At 33.2% G+C, this 17865-nt stretch overlaps 1 protein-coding gene across 1 annotated transcript; it reads left to right on the top strand.

The window, feature by feature from the left end:
- The first annotated feature begins 530 nt into the window (after nt 1-530).
- Mat89Ba (nucleolar protein 6 Mat89Ba) lies at nt 531-17842 on the top strand. Its single transcript, XM_089707450.1, has 14 exons — nt 531-636; nt 721-1783; nt 2254-2524; nt 2880-3095; nt 3370-3474; nt 3825-3967; nt 4592-4771; nt 5685-5852; nt 14394-14694; nt 15107-15360; nt 15722-15930; nt 16347-16520; nt 17394-17495; nt 17667-17842. Exons 1-14 carry the CDS (start codon nt 625-627, stop codon nt 17799-17801), a joined length of 3333 nt encoding a protein of 1110 aa, XP_089563576.1. The 5' UTR covers nt 531-624; the 3' UTR covers nt 17802-17842.
- The last annotated feature ends 23 nt before the right edge of the window (nt 17843-17865 follow it).

Raw genomic sequence — 17865 nt, 5'->3', positions numbered from 1 at the left:
AAAATATAATTTTGTATACTTCTGCTCACAGACTTCTGCTCATGCCTCATGTAAAACTCATATGCTGTCGGTACACGTTACGACGTAAAATAATATATTCCAAGTGGAGTATTTTAAATTGCACAATATAAAAGTGTTGTACTGCACTATAAAGACTGAAGTTTAATTATTGTAATCAAATAGATAATATGAACAAAATACATGATTTCTGTTTTTTCTTTCTCTTTCTTGAGAATATATTGATAATCCCAAGATAATCCAGATTTTAAAATATCTGCACAGAGCACAATATGATAGTAATAAGTAGTAATAAGTGTTACGTGGTATAGGTATTAAATTAACACGTTGACCTAAGATACGGTCGTGCCTGACTAGAACTGCCCCTTCTATCTGGGACGTGTCATGGACTGTGGACGTGCCAGTGAAGGGTTCTTATTTTTTTATGAATGGCAATCATTTTGACAGTTGTCAATAATTGACATTTGACATTTGTGTTGACATTGACAAACTAAAATTCACAATTATTCACATGTGAAGTGAAACATGTTGTTTACGAAAGTGTAACCTCAAATATTGTTATTTTGTTCTTAAAATAAATGTTTTAATAATATCTTGAGTGAGAAAATGGTTAAGAGCGTGAGTTTTACGTTTTCAATATTTATTTTAAATAAAGGACATCAGGCTTTTCATTGTAAAATATCGTAAAAATATTTTTTTTAGGAAATGAAAACATCTATCTCAGAAGACGATGGGGAATCAAATATTCTCAATGAAAATGGGAAAAGGCCGGCAGAAGAAGCTTCTAAAGATGGCAAGAAACGTATTAGAAATTTATACCGTCAACCAACTGCTAAAGAGTTGAATCGTCTACAAGAAACAGAAAATTTGTTCAACTCCAATTTATTCCGGTTACAAATAGAAGAGATATTGCAAGAAGTGCAACTTAAAGAGAAGACGGTAAAGCGATTTTATGATTGGTTTAATTTACTGAAGGAATACCTGTTATCCATCACTGAAGATGGCACAGAATATGATTTATCAGAAAAAGCAATTACGAAGCAATTAAAAGTAAAACTGCCTTTATCCACTGAATTGCATAAAACAAAGGCAATGTTTAAGTTCCTTAAATTCAAGGATATAGATATAGTTGGTTCATATGCCTCAGGCAATGCTATAAGCTCAAAATTGATTGTAGATTTACAAATAACAGTCCCAGCGGAAACATACACAAAAAATGACTCGATTAATTACAGATATCATAAAAAACGTGCAGCTTATCTTGCTTATATCGCCTCACACTTGTCGAAATCTGATTTAATAGAGAATATTAACTACTCATGGCTCAATGGAGGTCTCACAAAGCCTGTATTAGATATAAATCCAAAGGGAAAGCTAAACAATATATTATCAGTAAGAATAAACCTTACTTGTGAAGAGGAAGCTTATAAATTACACAGATTTAGCCCTGGACGTAACAATCTACGTGAATCATGGTTGTTGAATGAAGAAAACACAGAAGTTGGTTCACCAACACCTTATTACAATGCTAGTGTATTGTGTGACTTGACGGCAAAAATAAATGAAGATTTCATGAAACAGACACTTGCAAATAGCGACAATTTGAAACAGGCTATAGTGTTACTAAAGATTTGGATAAGGCAAAGAAAATTGAATGTATCTGGACATGTGATTAGCATGTTAGTATGTTGCTTGGTGCAGATGAAGCGGATCAATAATATCATGAGCAGTTATCAGATTGTTAGGAATGTGTGGATATATTTAAGTAAGTATAGTTCTCAACTATTTGATAATAATGTTATACATAGGTAAAACAGTAAAACTTATATCATTATCTATACTTCTATACTAATATTATAAAGAGGAAAGGTTTGTAATTATGTATGTGTGTATGTATGTATGTATGGTTATCACGCATAAACTACTAGACCGATTTTGATGAAATTTGGCACAGACAATCTTTAGACCCTGAGAAAGAACATAGGCTACCTTTTATTGCGAAATATGTACCACGGGCGAAGCCGGGGCGATCCGCTAGTCATGTATAAAAAAAAATAATAATATCATTGAATATGTAAATAATGTACCTGATAGATAATGTTGCCATACTACAGTTTATTTATATAACAATTTTTGTAATACAAACTAGGACCTAATCACATGTCATTTTAATTTGAATCTATTTTTCATGTCTGCATTGAGTTCTTCAATATAACAATTTAATTTTCTTTATAGAAACCTCAGAGTGGGACACAAAAGGTTTATCTCTATACAAAGAAGATGACACACCACCAATAGACGAGTTCTTACAATATTTCCCAGTAGTCTTCCTAGATAAAACTGGGTATTATAATATTTGCTGGCAAATGTGTAAGGGCACTTATAATGCATTGAGGCGAGAGAGTGGTATGGCCGTGGATATATTAGATCATCCAAAAATTAATAGCTTTATACCGCTTTTTATGACTCCAGTGGTGCCTTTGACTCAGTTTGACCATATTATTAGGTAAGAAACATTGTTGCAAGTCTGATTTCTAATTTTGGTTATTTTGGAATATTGCAAGACTGATTTCTTATTTAATAGCAATTTTCTCAGGATTAAGTATTTTTTAAAATAGTTATTTACAAAAGTAAATACATATAAAAAAGTAGCTTTTATGGGACAATTTTGGTGATATTTCTATGACTAATAAAATTATAAATTCATTTACAATAAAACTGATATATTAATTTACAATATTGATAAGTTACCTATCGCTATTACACAACTCTAAACAATTTATCGAATAAGATGAGAAAATTTTCAACATTGCATACATTTAAATCAATCCATGTTTTTAATAAACATTTGTAATACACAGATTCAAGAACATACAAAATTTAAAGACGTCCATCCTAAAAGTAGTATCCAAGCAAGAAAAACTGAACTATGGCATTGACGAGTTACCCTTAGTAGTGGAAACTCTGTATTCTCTCCTCACAAAAGGTCTTACTGATAGAGTTGATCTTATACTGCAATTGGTTGATGCTGATTTTACCTGGTCTGTGAAGAGTACTCCAGAAAAAGCTAAGGATGGGTAAGATTACTTTTGATTTAGATATAAGCTTGTAAAGTGGCCAAAAAATTTAAAAATAGTGATCTATAGATCACTCTCTAGCCTTCTTACTATATTCAAGTACAAAAATCGTGTCTTAAAATCTGTTGTGGCATAACAGAAAAACAAAAAAACACTTTCACATCAATATTAGTGTGGATAACAAAGTTACTGTTAAGCATTTGTTGTTTAGTGATTAAATTGCTCTGTCTTCAAATAATGAAAATTTATGTGCAAAAATGTTTTATTTTTTTAGGTTCGAAGAGAAGTTATCATTTGGATTAGTTTTGAACTCGTCAAATGCAACAAGAATCGTTGATAAAGGCCCAGAAGCTAATCTCCCGGAGGCAGAACAGTTTAGGTATGTTATTCATCTTATTGAAATCCCATTCCTGCAAAAAAAATCTTTATAATTGATGATAATATTAGCATAATTGTCAATATCAAGATAATTATGAAAAATCGTCTAAATTATATATTAGTGCACATAAATGTTGAAAAATCCTATTACATATTATAATATGTATAATAAAAATTCGAAGTTATTTCGATGTTATGCTTAACATTTAAGAACTGCCTTAATATATTGTTATTGATAGAACAAGTGTATGAAAAGTAGTAACGAAATTAGTTATCATGTGTCACGATAGAAACTATGGAAATATAAATACAATAAAATATAAAATTTCCTGTAAAAATGAATGTGCGTAGGTTATTCTGGGGCGACAAATCGGAACTGCGTCGTTTCCAAGACGGCACGCACACAGAGGCGTGTGTGTGGAGCGCACACACACCAGCGCAACGGAGGAACGTGTCCACACAGATTGTAGACTATTTGATGCAGTTGAAATATGGTGAGAGTCTTTGTTTTGGAATTAAATGCTTAAAATGAAATCACTACATAGTATAAAACAAAGTCACTTTCTCTGTCCCTATGTCCCTTTGTATGCTTAAATCTTTGAAACTACGCAACAGATTTTGATGCGGTTTTTTTTAATAGATAGAATGATTCAAGAGGAAGGTTTTAGTATATAATTTATTAGGTATTAGACATGGCGGGTGAAGCCGCGGGCGGTTAGCTAGTTTTATATAACAGATGAAATGAAGAAGTGGTGTAAGAAATTTTTGAATAATAAGTCACTGTGAATTATTTTGACAATACATGATTTTTATTTGTTTTTGAAATGAAATTAATGTATTTATATTGATGATTGTTTTTAAATTTGGTCCTTCGAGCCGGATTGTAGACTTAAAAGATATAAATTGTATCAATAGAACATGAAACTATTAAAAACTTCTTGAATATGAACCATCGCTAAACAGATATATAATTACATATAATGAAGCAATTAATTTTAATTCTAATTAAGCAATGTTATATTTTGAAAACCAAACTTATAAGATTCCTATATGTTTTTTTTAACCCTGTAAAATTTGTGAAAACATTTATATTTTCATCATATTTCTTTTCAATACAGGTATACCCTCATCAGAAATATACCACATATCCGGGCAGTTCGACAGCCTGCTGGCCCGTAAGGAATCCAATGGAGATCAGATGGAAGAACTGGCGGTCCACGTGCTGCAGACCTTCGACGAGTTGAGGAGGGATCTGAGAGGATTGACACAGCTTCCCTTGGAGATTAGCGCTGTTTATGGTGAGTCAGTGCTGTTTCTAGTGGTCATATATTTTTTTTTTTTAATTTATTTATGACACTTTATTGTACAATACCAGTAATAAAAAACATACATAATTTGAACATATAGTAAAAAACATACAGTAATATGATCTGGATAATTAGTGCTTTATCCCGCTTTTGCTGTTTTTTTATTATTAGATGGTGGAAATAAAAATCATTTTTTAACCGACGAAAAAAAGAGGATGTTCGGAAGTCCACGTGTATTATTTTATGTACAACTACATATTATCGCTTTTTTACAGAGTAGCCCAATTAAAAAAGATAAACATTCATTTTAAAGCGACCTTATTGCTAATACATAATATGCGATCTCAATCAGGGAGTAGTAACTCATGTAAACTTTTTCAAGTGTTTATTAAATATACACACACATCTACAGAGAATAATCAGCAAAGCACTATATAGTCACTTTTTAAAGTATCTTTGTCCATCACTACATAGTATAAAACAAAGTCACTTTCTCTGTCCCTATGTCCCTATGTATGCTTAAATCTTTAAAACTACGCAACGCGGGATTTTGATGCGTTTTTTTAATAGATAGAGTGATTCAAGAGGAAGGTTTAGTATATAATTTATTATGTTTTAGACAAAGCGGGCGAAGCCGCGGGTGGAAAGCTAATATAGTACAAAACATAATGATGATAATACTCAAGTAAAAAATTGGTTGTTTGTAAAGTAGGTTTACGATCGAGATGTTTACGTGATAACGTCTTATTGGTGGCAGCGCTCGAGATGAGACGGGAGATCGGTCCGTCTCTCTCTCGTTATACCTGCGATCGCGCTCGTGAGGTTTTGGTGTGACACAAATTTCTGAACATGTCACCCGACTAAAACGATTTTAAAAACGTTATCACGTTAAAATTGTTTCCAGGAACATCCCCCGTGTTCAGCTACTGCTGCCCCACACCAGCTGTGCCCAGTTCATCAGACCCTCGGGCCTGGAGACGGGCTTCCACCTGCCTCTTGAAGCTGCCCCAGGATGATAAGAAGCCATTCATACCGGAGTACACACCAGCTAATAAGGCTATCGTTGAGTTGAGTAAGTTATAGAATTTATTAATTGTCAAATTGTCGTAAATCATAAGAAGGAAAATTATTGAAGTGAAACTTCTTTATCGGGGTTGGAAAAAAATTTAGTGTAACATTTTTTCGTTACGCGTGACATATTTCCGTTACGCGCCATCTTGTTCTTATCCCTACCACGCGTGTCGACGTATTTCTGTAAAGTTGCATATAGTAAATTATTTTTTGAAAAATGAGGTCATTAAGAAGTTTCACTTTTTGCGTGTGTACACTAGTACACGCACACATCTTTTTATTTTTTTTTTACGTTTTCAAATTATGTTTATGTTTTAAATACGTTTTATATTTGTCTTCAATTATTCATAGATAGTTATGCAGCCAAAACCCGCTGACTCTATATTTTAATAGTTTACATAAATAGTAATACGTGCAGGAATGTGTTTACTTTGTTGCAGTGTTATGATTTGTAAGGGAATGATTATGGAGAATCGCCCACTCGACCGTCGCGACGACATCCTTAATCGTTTCCAAGAAGACGAGATCTTCATACCATGATATTGTTTTAGTCTAAGTTTCGTCAGTTATACTCTAAGCATCTCACTGTAAAGACACTAATTAAAGTCTTATTTAAATTAAATAAATCTTTTTTTTAAAAAGACATCACGCGGTCGCTCGAACTTGACTGGCGCAGCCGGTAGGATTTTCACGTGGAAATCTTTATTGAGTAATCCTTATATTACTGTTTTCGCTGGAAATTCAAAAATCAGTTTCCGTGAATAATTAAGTGAAAGGAAAAATCGATAGGATTCCGCAATCCTCTACTATCTTCGTGAAAAACTCGAAAATCAGTTACGCGAAAGTATAAGTAGAAAGGAACTGTCTTTACGCAGAAGTGAAAATCTCGAATCTAATAAAAATACGTCAAGTGAACGTGTGAAGTGTCGTGCAGTGAAGTGTACAGTGTAACTCAGGGAGAATGCAGATGAGCAGCTTGTGAGTAAACCTTTTCACTTCCCTGTCTTGTCTCATTTTTCCATTTCCAATCAACATCATTGGAACATATATGTTAATCTGGTTTTGTTAAGCACAAAAATAGGCTCGCATAATTAGGTTGCATATAATAACTACATCGTGTAGTACTTATTAGGTTAAGAGTAATATATTGTTTGTTTTTGAAATTATAAATTATAAAAATTAAAAATGGAATCTTTCAAATTAATTCCACAAGAAATTCTTAATATAATACCAAAATATGATGGTAGTGAAAGTTTATTAAATTTATTTATATCAAAGAGTGAATACGTTATAAGAAATTTTAAAGTAGAAGGGAATCGCAATCAGAACGAGTACCTTTTTCATGCGATTACAAGTAGGCTAGTTAGTAAAGCAGCCAGTCTACTAAGCGAACACCAGGATATTGTATCGTGGGAGGAATTAAAAACTCTCCTTTCCCAACATTTCGGGGATACACGATCCGAGGAATGCATAGCGTTAGAGCTAGAGTCACTAAAAATAAGAAATGGCGAATCGTATAATCAATTTTGTCAGAGAATTCAAAGTATTAGAAGTAGTTTGGCAGCCAAAGTCAATAGGCTGACAGACACAGGTATAAAATCCGCGAAAAACATAATCTACGATAACGCCGCATTAAACGTATTTTTGTATAATTTACCGGAAGATTTAATTAGGATAGTCCGTTTAAAAGGATGTACTAATTTAGAAAATGCCTTAAGCACCGTCACCGAAGAGGTGAACTTCATTAGCCAATATAACGCGAAAAATAAAATAGTTAAAGGAAACGCGCACAATCAAATGCGTCCAATACAACCTAACTTTATACCTAACTTTAAACCGATTTCTAATAATAAATTTAATCAGCCAGTAGGTAATAATAATTTTAAATTCGGTATTCCTAACCAACCGCAGGGATACAGACCAAATTTTAACCAAAATAAGGGATATAAACCCCCTACATTAAATCAATTACCACCGAACCGAAGTTTTGGCCAATTCACCAATCAATTGCGTCCACAAACAAATAGTTTTAATAATAACTATAAATATGGTATTCCTAATACAGGAAATTTTAAATTTGGCATACCTAATCAATTCAAACAGAATCCATTACAAGATTCTGATGTATCTATGCGCACCGCGCCCATAAGACAAAATATGTTAGAAAACGTAAATTACGAAAATGAAGCAAATTTCTATGAAAATCCGTCACTCGAAAGGTGCATGGAAAATGAAAATGAATATTATTATGACAAACAATTAGATCCTAATGAAGGAAATTTTCAAGAAAATGCCTCAATAGAAAACCCGAGGTAATAAATTTAAACTATTGTGATAGTATATTTAGATTACCACATATTGTAATACCGGAATTGAACTCACGATTTTTAATTGATACTGGTAGTAGCAGGTCGTTTATTAGCCCCGAAAAGGCAAATGAATTTTACTCTAAACATAAGTTTTATGAACCATTTACGGTAATAAGCACACATGCACAAAGTATGCATAACGAAGTTATAAAAATAAATTTACCTGAATCATTTAAAAGTGCATATTCACATAAATTTTATATCTTTAATGTAGACAAGAGATACGATGGTCTCGTAGGCTCAGACTTATTGAAAAAATTAGAAGCAAAAATTGATATGCAAAATCAAGTTTTAATTACTAAAACAGCTCAAATTCCAATAATGTATAGTCCACCGTATGAGGTACATTTACAACCCAGATCGGAAAATAAAGTAAAAATCCCCACTAACTTGCAAACGGGTGATGCGATTATTGAATTTGAAGATTTTTATGAAGGCGTGCGAATGCCCGCAGCAATCGTTACGTGCGAAAATTTCTTTGCTACCACTATTATACAAAATCTAACTGAACAGCCTTCAAAAATAACGTTTACAAAACCGTTACAAGCAATTCCGTTTAACAATGAAAATTGTAATATTAATTTTACTTCAGATAATTATGAAAGAAATTCAATTGATTCTATGTTAAGACAGAATCTCTCTAAGCTTCGTTTAGATCATGTTAATTACGAGGAAAGGAAACAAATAGAAAAATTGTGTTTCGAGTATCGTGATATATTTTATTGTGAGAACATACCGTTAACATTCACAAACCAAGTTAAACATAAAATAAGGACAACCAATGAGGATCCGATTTATATTAGGCCTTATAGGCATCCGCCCTCTCAAAACGCGGAAATACAAAAACAAATTGAAAAATTATTAGCAGATAACGTAATTCAAAATTCTCATTCACCTTATAGTGCCCCAGTGCATTTAGTTCCAAAGAAAATGGACGCCTCTGGCGAACAAAAATTTCGCATGGTTATTGACTATAGGCGTTTAAATGATGTAACTATTGATGATAAATATCCTTTACCGAATATTTCCGAACTATTTGATAAGCTTGGAAAATCGCAATATTTTAGTACCATCGATTTAGCGAGTGGGTACCACCAAATTGAAGTAAATAATGAGGACCAACATAAAACAGCGTTCACAACGCAAACGGGTCATTACGAATTTAAAAGAATGCCGTTTGGTTTGAAAACAGCCCCCGCAACATTCCAACGTGCTATGGATAATGTCTTGCGTGGATTACAAGGGATACATTGCATGGTTTATTTAGATGATATTATAGTTTATTCTAGTAGCTTACAGGAACATATTGAAAAATTAAGGAAAATTTTTGAAAGACTTAGGGAAACAAATCTCAAAGTTACGCTAGATAAGTGTGAATTTTTAAGAAAGGAAGTCCTTTATCTAGGTCACACAATTACGAAAAATGGCCTTATGCCAAATAACGATAAAATCAATGCAGTATTAAAATTTCCTTTGCCTAAAACAGCAACTGAAATTAAGAGCTTTTTAGGTTTAGTCGGTTATTATCGTAAATTTATTAAAGATTTCTCAAAGGTAACACAACCTTTAACTTTTTGTTTAAAGAAAAAGAACAAAATAGATTGTACAAAAAAAGAATACGTAGAAGCTTTTGAAAAATGCAAACAATTACTAGTTAATGCACCAATTTTACAATTTCCCGATTTTTCAAAGCCATTTGTATTAACTACCGACGCCTCTAACTTTGCATTAGGCGCCGTACTTTCGCAAGGACCTATTGGTAGCGATAAACCGATAGCTTTCGCAAGTAGAACTTTAAATGATGCCGAAACAAGATATAGTACAATAGAAAAAGAATTATTAGCTATTGTATGGGCTACGAAACATTTTCGTCCATACTTATATGGTAATAAATTTACAATTTACACAGATCATAGACCATTAGCGTGGTTAAATTCAATTAAAGAACCGAATAGCAAGCTTACAAGATGGAAATTACGCTTATCAGAATTTGATTATAATATTGTATATAAAAATGGAAAACAAAATTTAAACGCTGATGCATTATCAAGAATTAGGATTAACGCATTAGGCGAACAGGATAATATATCAATGATGGTAAACGTCGATAAAAGTAATCATAGCCCTCGACGTAATTTAAATGTACCATTAGATTCAAATAGGAATTTAGAAAATACAAATCAAACTCCAATGGAAATTTCTCCAAATTCAGAAAAAACCGATAGTATTTTATCTATAGGAAGTAGCACCATAACTGCATCTGAAAAATCAAAAAATGATATTAATAGTACTATACATTCTGCTGAAGATATAGACACAGAAGGTATACTTATATTACAAGAAGCCGTGGACACGAAGCCCAATCAGGTTCTCGTATTTCCCTGGAATAGAAATGAATTATCAGTTAAAATCACAAATAGAATTAGACAAAAAATAATGCAAGTACACTTACCTTTAGATAATGTAAATCTTGTTAAACAATTTCTTAAAGAGTATACTAAACCAAAAATAAAATACTTTTTCTTTTTCGAAAACGAAACGCATAGGAAACAATTTACCACAGCTACAATTAATCTCTTTAAAAAGGGAACAGTTAAATTTTATGAATGTACAAAACGCGTTATCTATGTTAGTAACGAACAGGAACAACGCGAAATAGTTTTAAAATATCATGAAGGTAAAAATAGTCATAGAGGTATTAAAGAAACATTAATCCATTTAAAACGAACGTATTATTGGAATAACATGGATCAAACAGTAGCGAGTGTGATAAATTCGTGTGAAACTTGTAAAAGAATGAAATACGACAGAAATCCATTAAAACCGGAATTACAATTATCACAGACTCAAGAATACCCTTTTCAGGAATTATTCATCGACACATTTACTATAGAAGGAAAATATTACCTCACTATAGTAGACGCTTTTAGTAAATTAGGTCAAGCATTCGAAATTGATACTAGATCAACCCCCGAAGTGGTAAGAGCACTAATAAAATACTTTTCATTGTACGGTGTACCATTAAAAATAAGCGCAGACCCAGGCGCCGAATTTAATAACACTTTATTAAAAGAATTATTATCATTTTATAAAATTAAAATACACATAGGAACACCGCATAACCCAAATTCGATGGGAATAGTAGAACGTTTTCATTCTACTATCATAGAAATATATAGAATAGCGAAATATGAACGGAAGATTACCGACGCCGCATCAGTAATGACATATGCAATAATGTCATATAATCATACCATACATAGTGCAACGGGATTAACGCCATTCGAGGTAGTTTTCGGTCATACAGAGTCAAATGACGCATTTCACGTAGATTTTAATAAACAGTATACTCAACAGTTAGTTAAAGATCATGTTAGAAAAACTAGATATCTTTATAAATATTTAACAAATAAAATAATTGATCAAAAACAGCAAACCATCGATAAACGAGGTGGTGAAAAGGAAATAGACATCGATTTAGGCGATACAGTATTTATAAAAGGCGTAAATACACGTCGTAGTAAGGATAAACCCCGCTATCAAAAAGCTCAGGTAGCAGGACCAGTTCATAGGAACGTGGTACCTATCGTTACTCAAAAACGAAAGACTACAGTTCCGATTAAAGACATAAAACGCCCTTCGCAGGTGTGTACTGCTGGTAGCTCAGGCGATCCTCAGCCAGGCCCCTCACGTGCAGCAGATTAGAGAAAATCCAGGCCTTCTACCCTTAAAAGAAGGAAATGCCGTAATTACGTACGACACATGGATAGTTATTAAGATATTAGATTTAGAACCTATATACAAGGATTTAGAATTAAATTTAAATAATTATATAGAGTTAAAGAAATACGTAAATAGTTGTTTTAATATTAAGAATTTTGATTTAGATTTTAAAGAGGCACAAATTCAAACAGATTTTATAATGAATATTACTATTAATAAATATAAGCAATTAGTGCCATCAGTTAGAATAAAACGTGGTTTACTTAATCCAATTGGTTCTTTTATTAAAGCAATTACTGGTAATATGGATAATGACGATGCCATAAAATATGAACAGTTAATTAGTAAATTAAATAACAAGCAAAACGCTATGGATTACAAGGTGACTGTCATTACAGAAATGATGGGAAAATTTAGCAATATTATAAATGCTACAGGAAGCAATTTCATTCAAATTAAAGAAAAACTAGATGAAATTCATATAAATTTAAATAAAACGGAAAGATTATTATTAAGTCATAAGTTAATTCATTTTTATAACATTTTTACACATAATTTTCAAATAATTTATACTAGATTGAATGAGATTGAAACCGCATTATCTTTTGCAAAAATTAAACTTTTGCATCAATCAATTATTGATACCGATGAACTTGTGTATATCCTTAAAGAAATAGAAATTACGAATAAATTAGTGTATCCTGTAAACTTAGAAAATATTGTTAAAATAGAGCAAAGTATCGAGCTTAAAGCTTATGTAAAGCAAAACCAGGTTAAATTCATAATGCATATACCTTTAATTAATAATGAAACTTATAATTACTATAAATTGATACCGTTACCTGTTCATAATGATTTTGATAACATTACTTCCATCATCCTTCCTAAGTATCCCTATATCTTAGTGAAAGGGTTGAAAATAAGCATGCTCGCGCAGCCCTGTGCAGAACTAGATGAGGCACGATTCCTATGTCCAGAAACGGAAAGCACATCCTTACTGCAGGACAAATGCATTATAGATCTTATTAATTTTTCAACAAACATAAGTACATGCATTTCATTACCAGTTAGCATTGGAGATCTAAAGATTGAATTTTTACAACTTGATCGATGGCTCGTCTACACCAGAAATGAAATAATTATATCAAAGTTTTGTAATAATGAGGTAAGCCATGAAAAACTCCGTGGTACTTACCTGATCACTATAGATGATAACTGCTATGTCAAAATACAAGACCACACTCTGAGAAAGAAACAATCTCAAGGCAAGGACATTGTTTCCACCAATATACCGATTATTAATTTACCACATATAAGGAAAGCAGCATCAACCGGTGAAAGAAAACCGTTAAACTTAAAGGAAATCGACATCACTGATATCCAACTTTTAAATTTGCTGTTGAAGAAAAGTGAAGTTATGAGTGAAAGGACAATCAGTGAAAATAGTGAAAATAGTGCTATAGATTTTAAGGGTATAAGTATAGGAAACATAGTTCTAACAATTTTAATTATAATTTTATGTCTTGTATTCATAGTTTATAGGAAATCATTTAAGAAGGTAAAGCGAAACAGTAATGTTCGAAATCATCCCCATCCCCTTGAGGATAATCTCGAACTTACGGAGGGAGGAGTTATGCAGCCAAAACCCGCTGACTCTATATTTTAATAGTTTACATAAATAGTAATACGTGCAGGAATGTGTTTACTTTGTTGCAGTGTTATGATTTGTAAGGGAATGATTATGGAGAATCGCCCACTCGACCGTCGCGACGACATCCTTAATCGTTTCCAAGAAGACGAGATCTTCATACCATGATATTGTTTTAGTCTAAGTTTCGTCAGTTATACTCTAAGCATCTCACTGTAAAGACACTAATTAAAGTCTTATTTAAATTAAATAAATCTTTTTTTTAAAAAGACATCACGCGGTCGCTCGAACTTGACTAGATTGTAAACATAAAATTCAGCAAACACAAAAGAAATACATTAAAACTTATCACCATCATCACTTTACTTAAAATTTCTGTTTATGTGTGTGCGCTGATGCAATAATATAATACTGTAACCCTTTTTATGAGAGTTATGAAAAATTATGGTATTTCAAACGAGAGGAAAGAATATTCTAGGAAATGCTGATAATAATGACTTTTGACGTGACAACGTCTTATAATTCGATAGAGCCGGCTGCACGCACGAAAAAACATGACTCATGCGGCGTTACCTCGCTCTGACTCATCTGAGGCGTTCCATGTAAGGCTTGAAGTGCAAGCGAGAGCGCGGAACGAGCGACAAAGAAGCACAATCCCACGTTGTCACGTTCAACTATCGTCAGTAAACCGACTTTACAGACAACCAATTTTTTTTTAATGATTATAATAATTATAATTATTTCTTTGTTCGTAACGTGAATATATGGTTATTGGTTATCTCTAAAACCATCCATTTTCCAGCACACAGCGGTAAATGGCCAGGAGAAATCGAAGCCTTCCGATGCCTTAAAGCAGCTTTCCACTTGCAAATTTCCGACCGAATCACACAACAGTACACATTACCGAGCCAGGCCTATCCCACGCACATCGATGTCATGAAAAACGGCTTAGCATTTAGACTGGAGATAGCGCATCCAAAGGAAATAACTCTTTTGAGACGGGAAATGGAAAATGGAGTGGTTAAGTTTAAGGAAAGTGAAGGTAGTTTGAGATTGCAGTGTGAAACTGTGCTCTTGCCGCGGTTAAGGAGCGCTTTGCATGGGTAAGTCAAGGAATAATCTTTTAGTTTGGTTTAAATAATAGTGATGTTTGCGGTAAAAAAATGATATTTTTATTGAGCAGATATGTTATATTTTAGAGAATTCTGTGTTAAAAGGTTGATTGGCGTAGTATTTTGTTGGTCCGATAATAATAGCAGTTGTTTTATTATGTATAATAAATTAAAGGGAATATCAGTTTAAAAGTTAATTTCTTTCTAATCCTTATTTTTTTAATGTTAAAATGATAAAAGTAACTTTAAAAAGATTTATAATTTATTGGCGATAACCACGAGACCATACATGCATTAGTATAGTTCGAAACAAGTACTAGTAGAAATAGTTTTATATTAATTATCCAACTACCCGCAACACACTATTATTATTTACTATATTATAATATCCATCTACCCGCAGCCTCCACACAAAGCACCCAGCCTACGGGCCAACCGCGTGCATCCTCAAACGCTGGCTATCCTCCCACCTCCTCTCTCCCCCCCACTTCCCCGCCCCCCTGGTCGAACTCCTCGCGGCCATCCCCTTCATCCTCCCCTCCCCACTATCCCCCCCCATACATCCCACCACGGGGATGTATAGAGCGTTGAAACTATTGGCCGATACAGACTGGAGGAGTCAGATGTACGTGCTAGACTTTAATGAGGATATGACGCGTGAGTTGTTTTGCATTTATTTATTGAAATTATATGGTTTTAGTATTAGAAATTTTGTTTTGTGTAAAAAAAATTATGTAATTATGTTCAATTATTTTACTTTGTGTTGAAGATATAATTAGAAATTTTTAGAATCTGAATTTGTTATTTTGTTATTCATGTTATGTGGAAATAATAGTTGAGCATCCATTTAAACATTTAAAATGCCAGCCGAAAAATTGTTAGTTCTGCTAAAACGAAAAGTTTTACAAAATATATTATTTTTAAATTCTACTTATCAAGCAAATAAATAATTGTAGTCGATTTTTAATGATTATTTTTTTGTATAATAGAATATTCAAAGTCATAAAATGTACTCCAGGTGAAGAAATAACAGAAATAGAGCGGAAATTCACGGAATCTTCCAACAAACCGGCGATGTTCATAGCCACGTCGTACGATGGCGATCTACCATCCGCATGGAGTTTATCAAATCCGACTCAGCAAGTCGTGGCCCGGGCACAGGGGTTGGCTAGAGCTACCCTGCAATATGTGGAGAAGGGGGTGGAAAAAGGGGAGGAAAATTTGCTTGTAAGTATTTTAGTAATAGATAAAGTTGAGATTGTTTTTTATTATTAAGAACAATCTCATTTATAAAGCATTTTATAAATAGGAAAATATATTACTAAAATTTATAGTTTGATTAATTTGATTCACATCCGGGTCGAAGGACCACTATTCTGATGAAATACATCCGTACAATATCTAACCATTTTCTACGAAAACGATAATCACAAATTCAAAATAATAAAATTACTTTAAGTCTATTTGATTAATGTTGTCAATCTTCGTTGCGTCTCGTCCCTGTAAAAAAATGTGGACCAATTTTAGACTGATCGTGCGGGGTGAGGTAAGTGTTTAATTTTGGCGGGAGGCGGAGAGTGTCTGTTCTGTAGCGTTTAGCTACTATTATGTATTCTGTGCCTATACCGTTGTACCGTTCCCAGGGCGCGTTTGTCCCGTCCCTCTCAGGCTATGACGCACTACTCCAACTACGCTCGGCGCCGCTCCGCACTGAGCGCGTGGACTCTGCTCCACGGGCACGCAGTGTGCACGGGACCTGTGACGTCATACCCGTGCTTGATTTTCACGTAGTGGAAGAGTATTTGCGCGATTTGAGGGTGAGATTTTAGAAATTAGCAATCCTTCCTACTAATATTATAAAGTATCTTTCCGCCCGCGGCTTCGCCCGCGTTTTGTTTGTTTTCAGTAGTATTTACGTTAAAGAATAACAAACATACACATACACATCCATTCATACATTTATAATATTATATTAGTAGGATGCGAAAGTTTGTATGAATGGATGTGTATGTGTATGTTTGTTACTCTTTCACGCAAATATTACTGAATCGATTATAATTAAATTTAGCACACATATAGAGGGTAACTTGGATTAACACATAGAATAGGTTTTATCCCGAAAATCCTACGGGAACGGGAAATACGCAGGTTTTTCTTTGAAAACGCGGGTGAAGCCGCGGGCGGAAAGCTAGTCCTATATAATTTTTAATACTTAACTCATTTTTGTTCTTAACTGCTATTTGTTGATAAATTTTACAAAAATAAATTGTTTTTTACCTATATGCTACTCGTAAAGTTACTGTTACATAGTTGTGCGACTATTAAAATATTGAAAACGTCAAAAAATTAAGAAAAATGTTGTGTGGTTTTATGAAAGCACGGTAAAAGTGAAACTGTTCGAACGGTTCCGAACACTGCTTTGTGTAGCGCATGTCGCGTGACGGTCGGCTGCCGAGTAGGTATACCTACTCGGCAGCCGCGATACACGCGACATGCGCTACACAGACCAAAAAGTGAAGAGACGATGTAATAAAAGTTTCACTTTAAAAAATTATCGATTTCGCGCTTTACTCATTCTGAATGCGACTACGCTCGCTGTAAATGTCGAAAAAAACAACTATAAATAATATATGTGGTAATAAATTCGTTAATTATAATATAGATGTGTGAAACTTTTAATATTATTTCAGAGTGCATACGACGAGTTCGCGCTATTTTTCCACGACCACTACGGCGGTGACGTCATCGCAGTGTTATGGAAACCACACATCAAAGAGCATAGAGATTTTCAGGTAGGTTATTTAGAATAGACTTTTTGGGTACACATTATACAAAAATATGTATTAAAAAAAAGTCTTTTATGACGGAAAAAGCCTCCTTTTACTAAGTTTTTACCTGTATAATTTTTAGGATAATTCCCGTATTTTATTTGTTATTTTTATTTATTAATGATTTTTTTCCAGATTATAAACGCAAACGGAGTGAAACCAATCAAAGTGAACGGAGAAACAAAATATAAAGTGAATATTGAAGCCATTTTAGAAGATTTCAGGATACTGGGAAATGGTCTTGTTACAGATATTGTGGTTAATTCTTAGTATTTTTATGGAATAAATTATATTTGATTCCAATTAAATAAGTTTTTTTCATAGCTATAAACCT

This window comes from Colias philodice, chromosome 19 (assembly GCF_061535455.1).
Source record: "Colias philodice isolate Cphi_HAF_F1 chromosome 19, ilColPhil1 Martin Lab GWU primary, whole genome shotgun sequence".
Taxonomy (NCBI): Eukaryota; Metazoa; Arthropoda; class Insecta; order Lepidoptera; family Pieridae; genus Colias; species Colias philodice.
The sequence above is the reverse complement of the archived record's forward strand: the minus strand, read 5'-3'. Positions and strand labels throughout refer to the sequence as shown.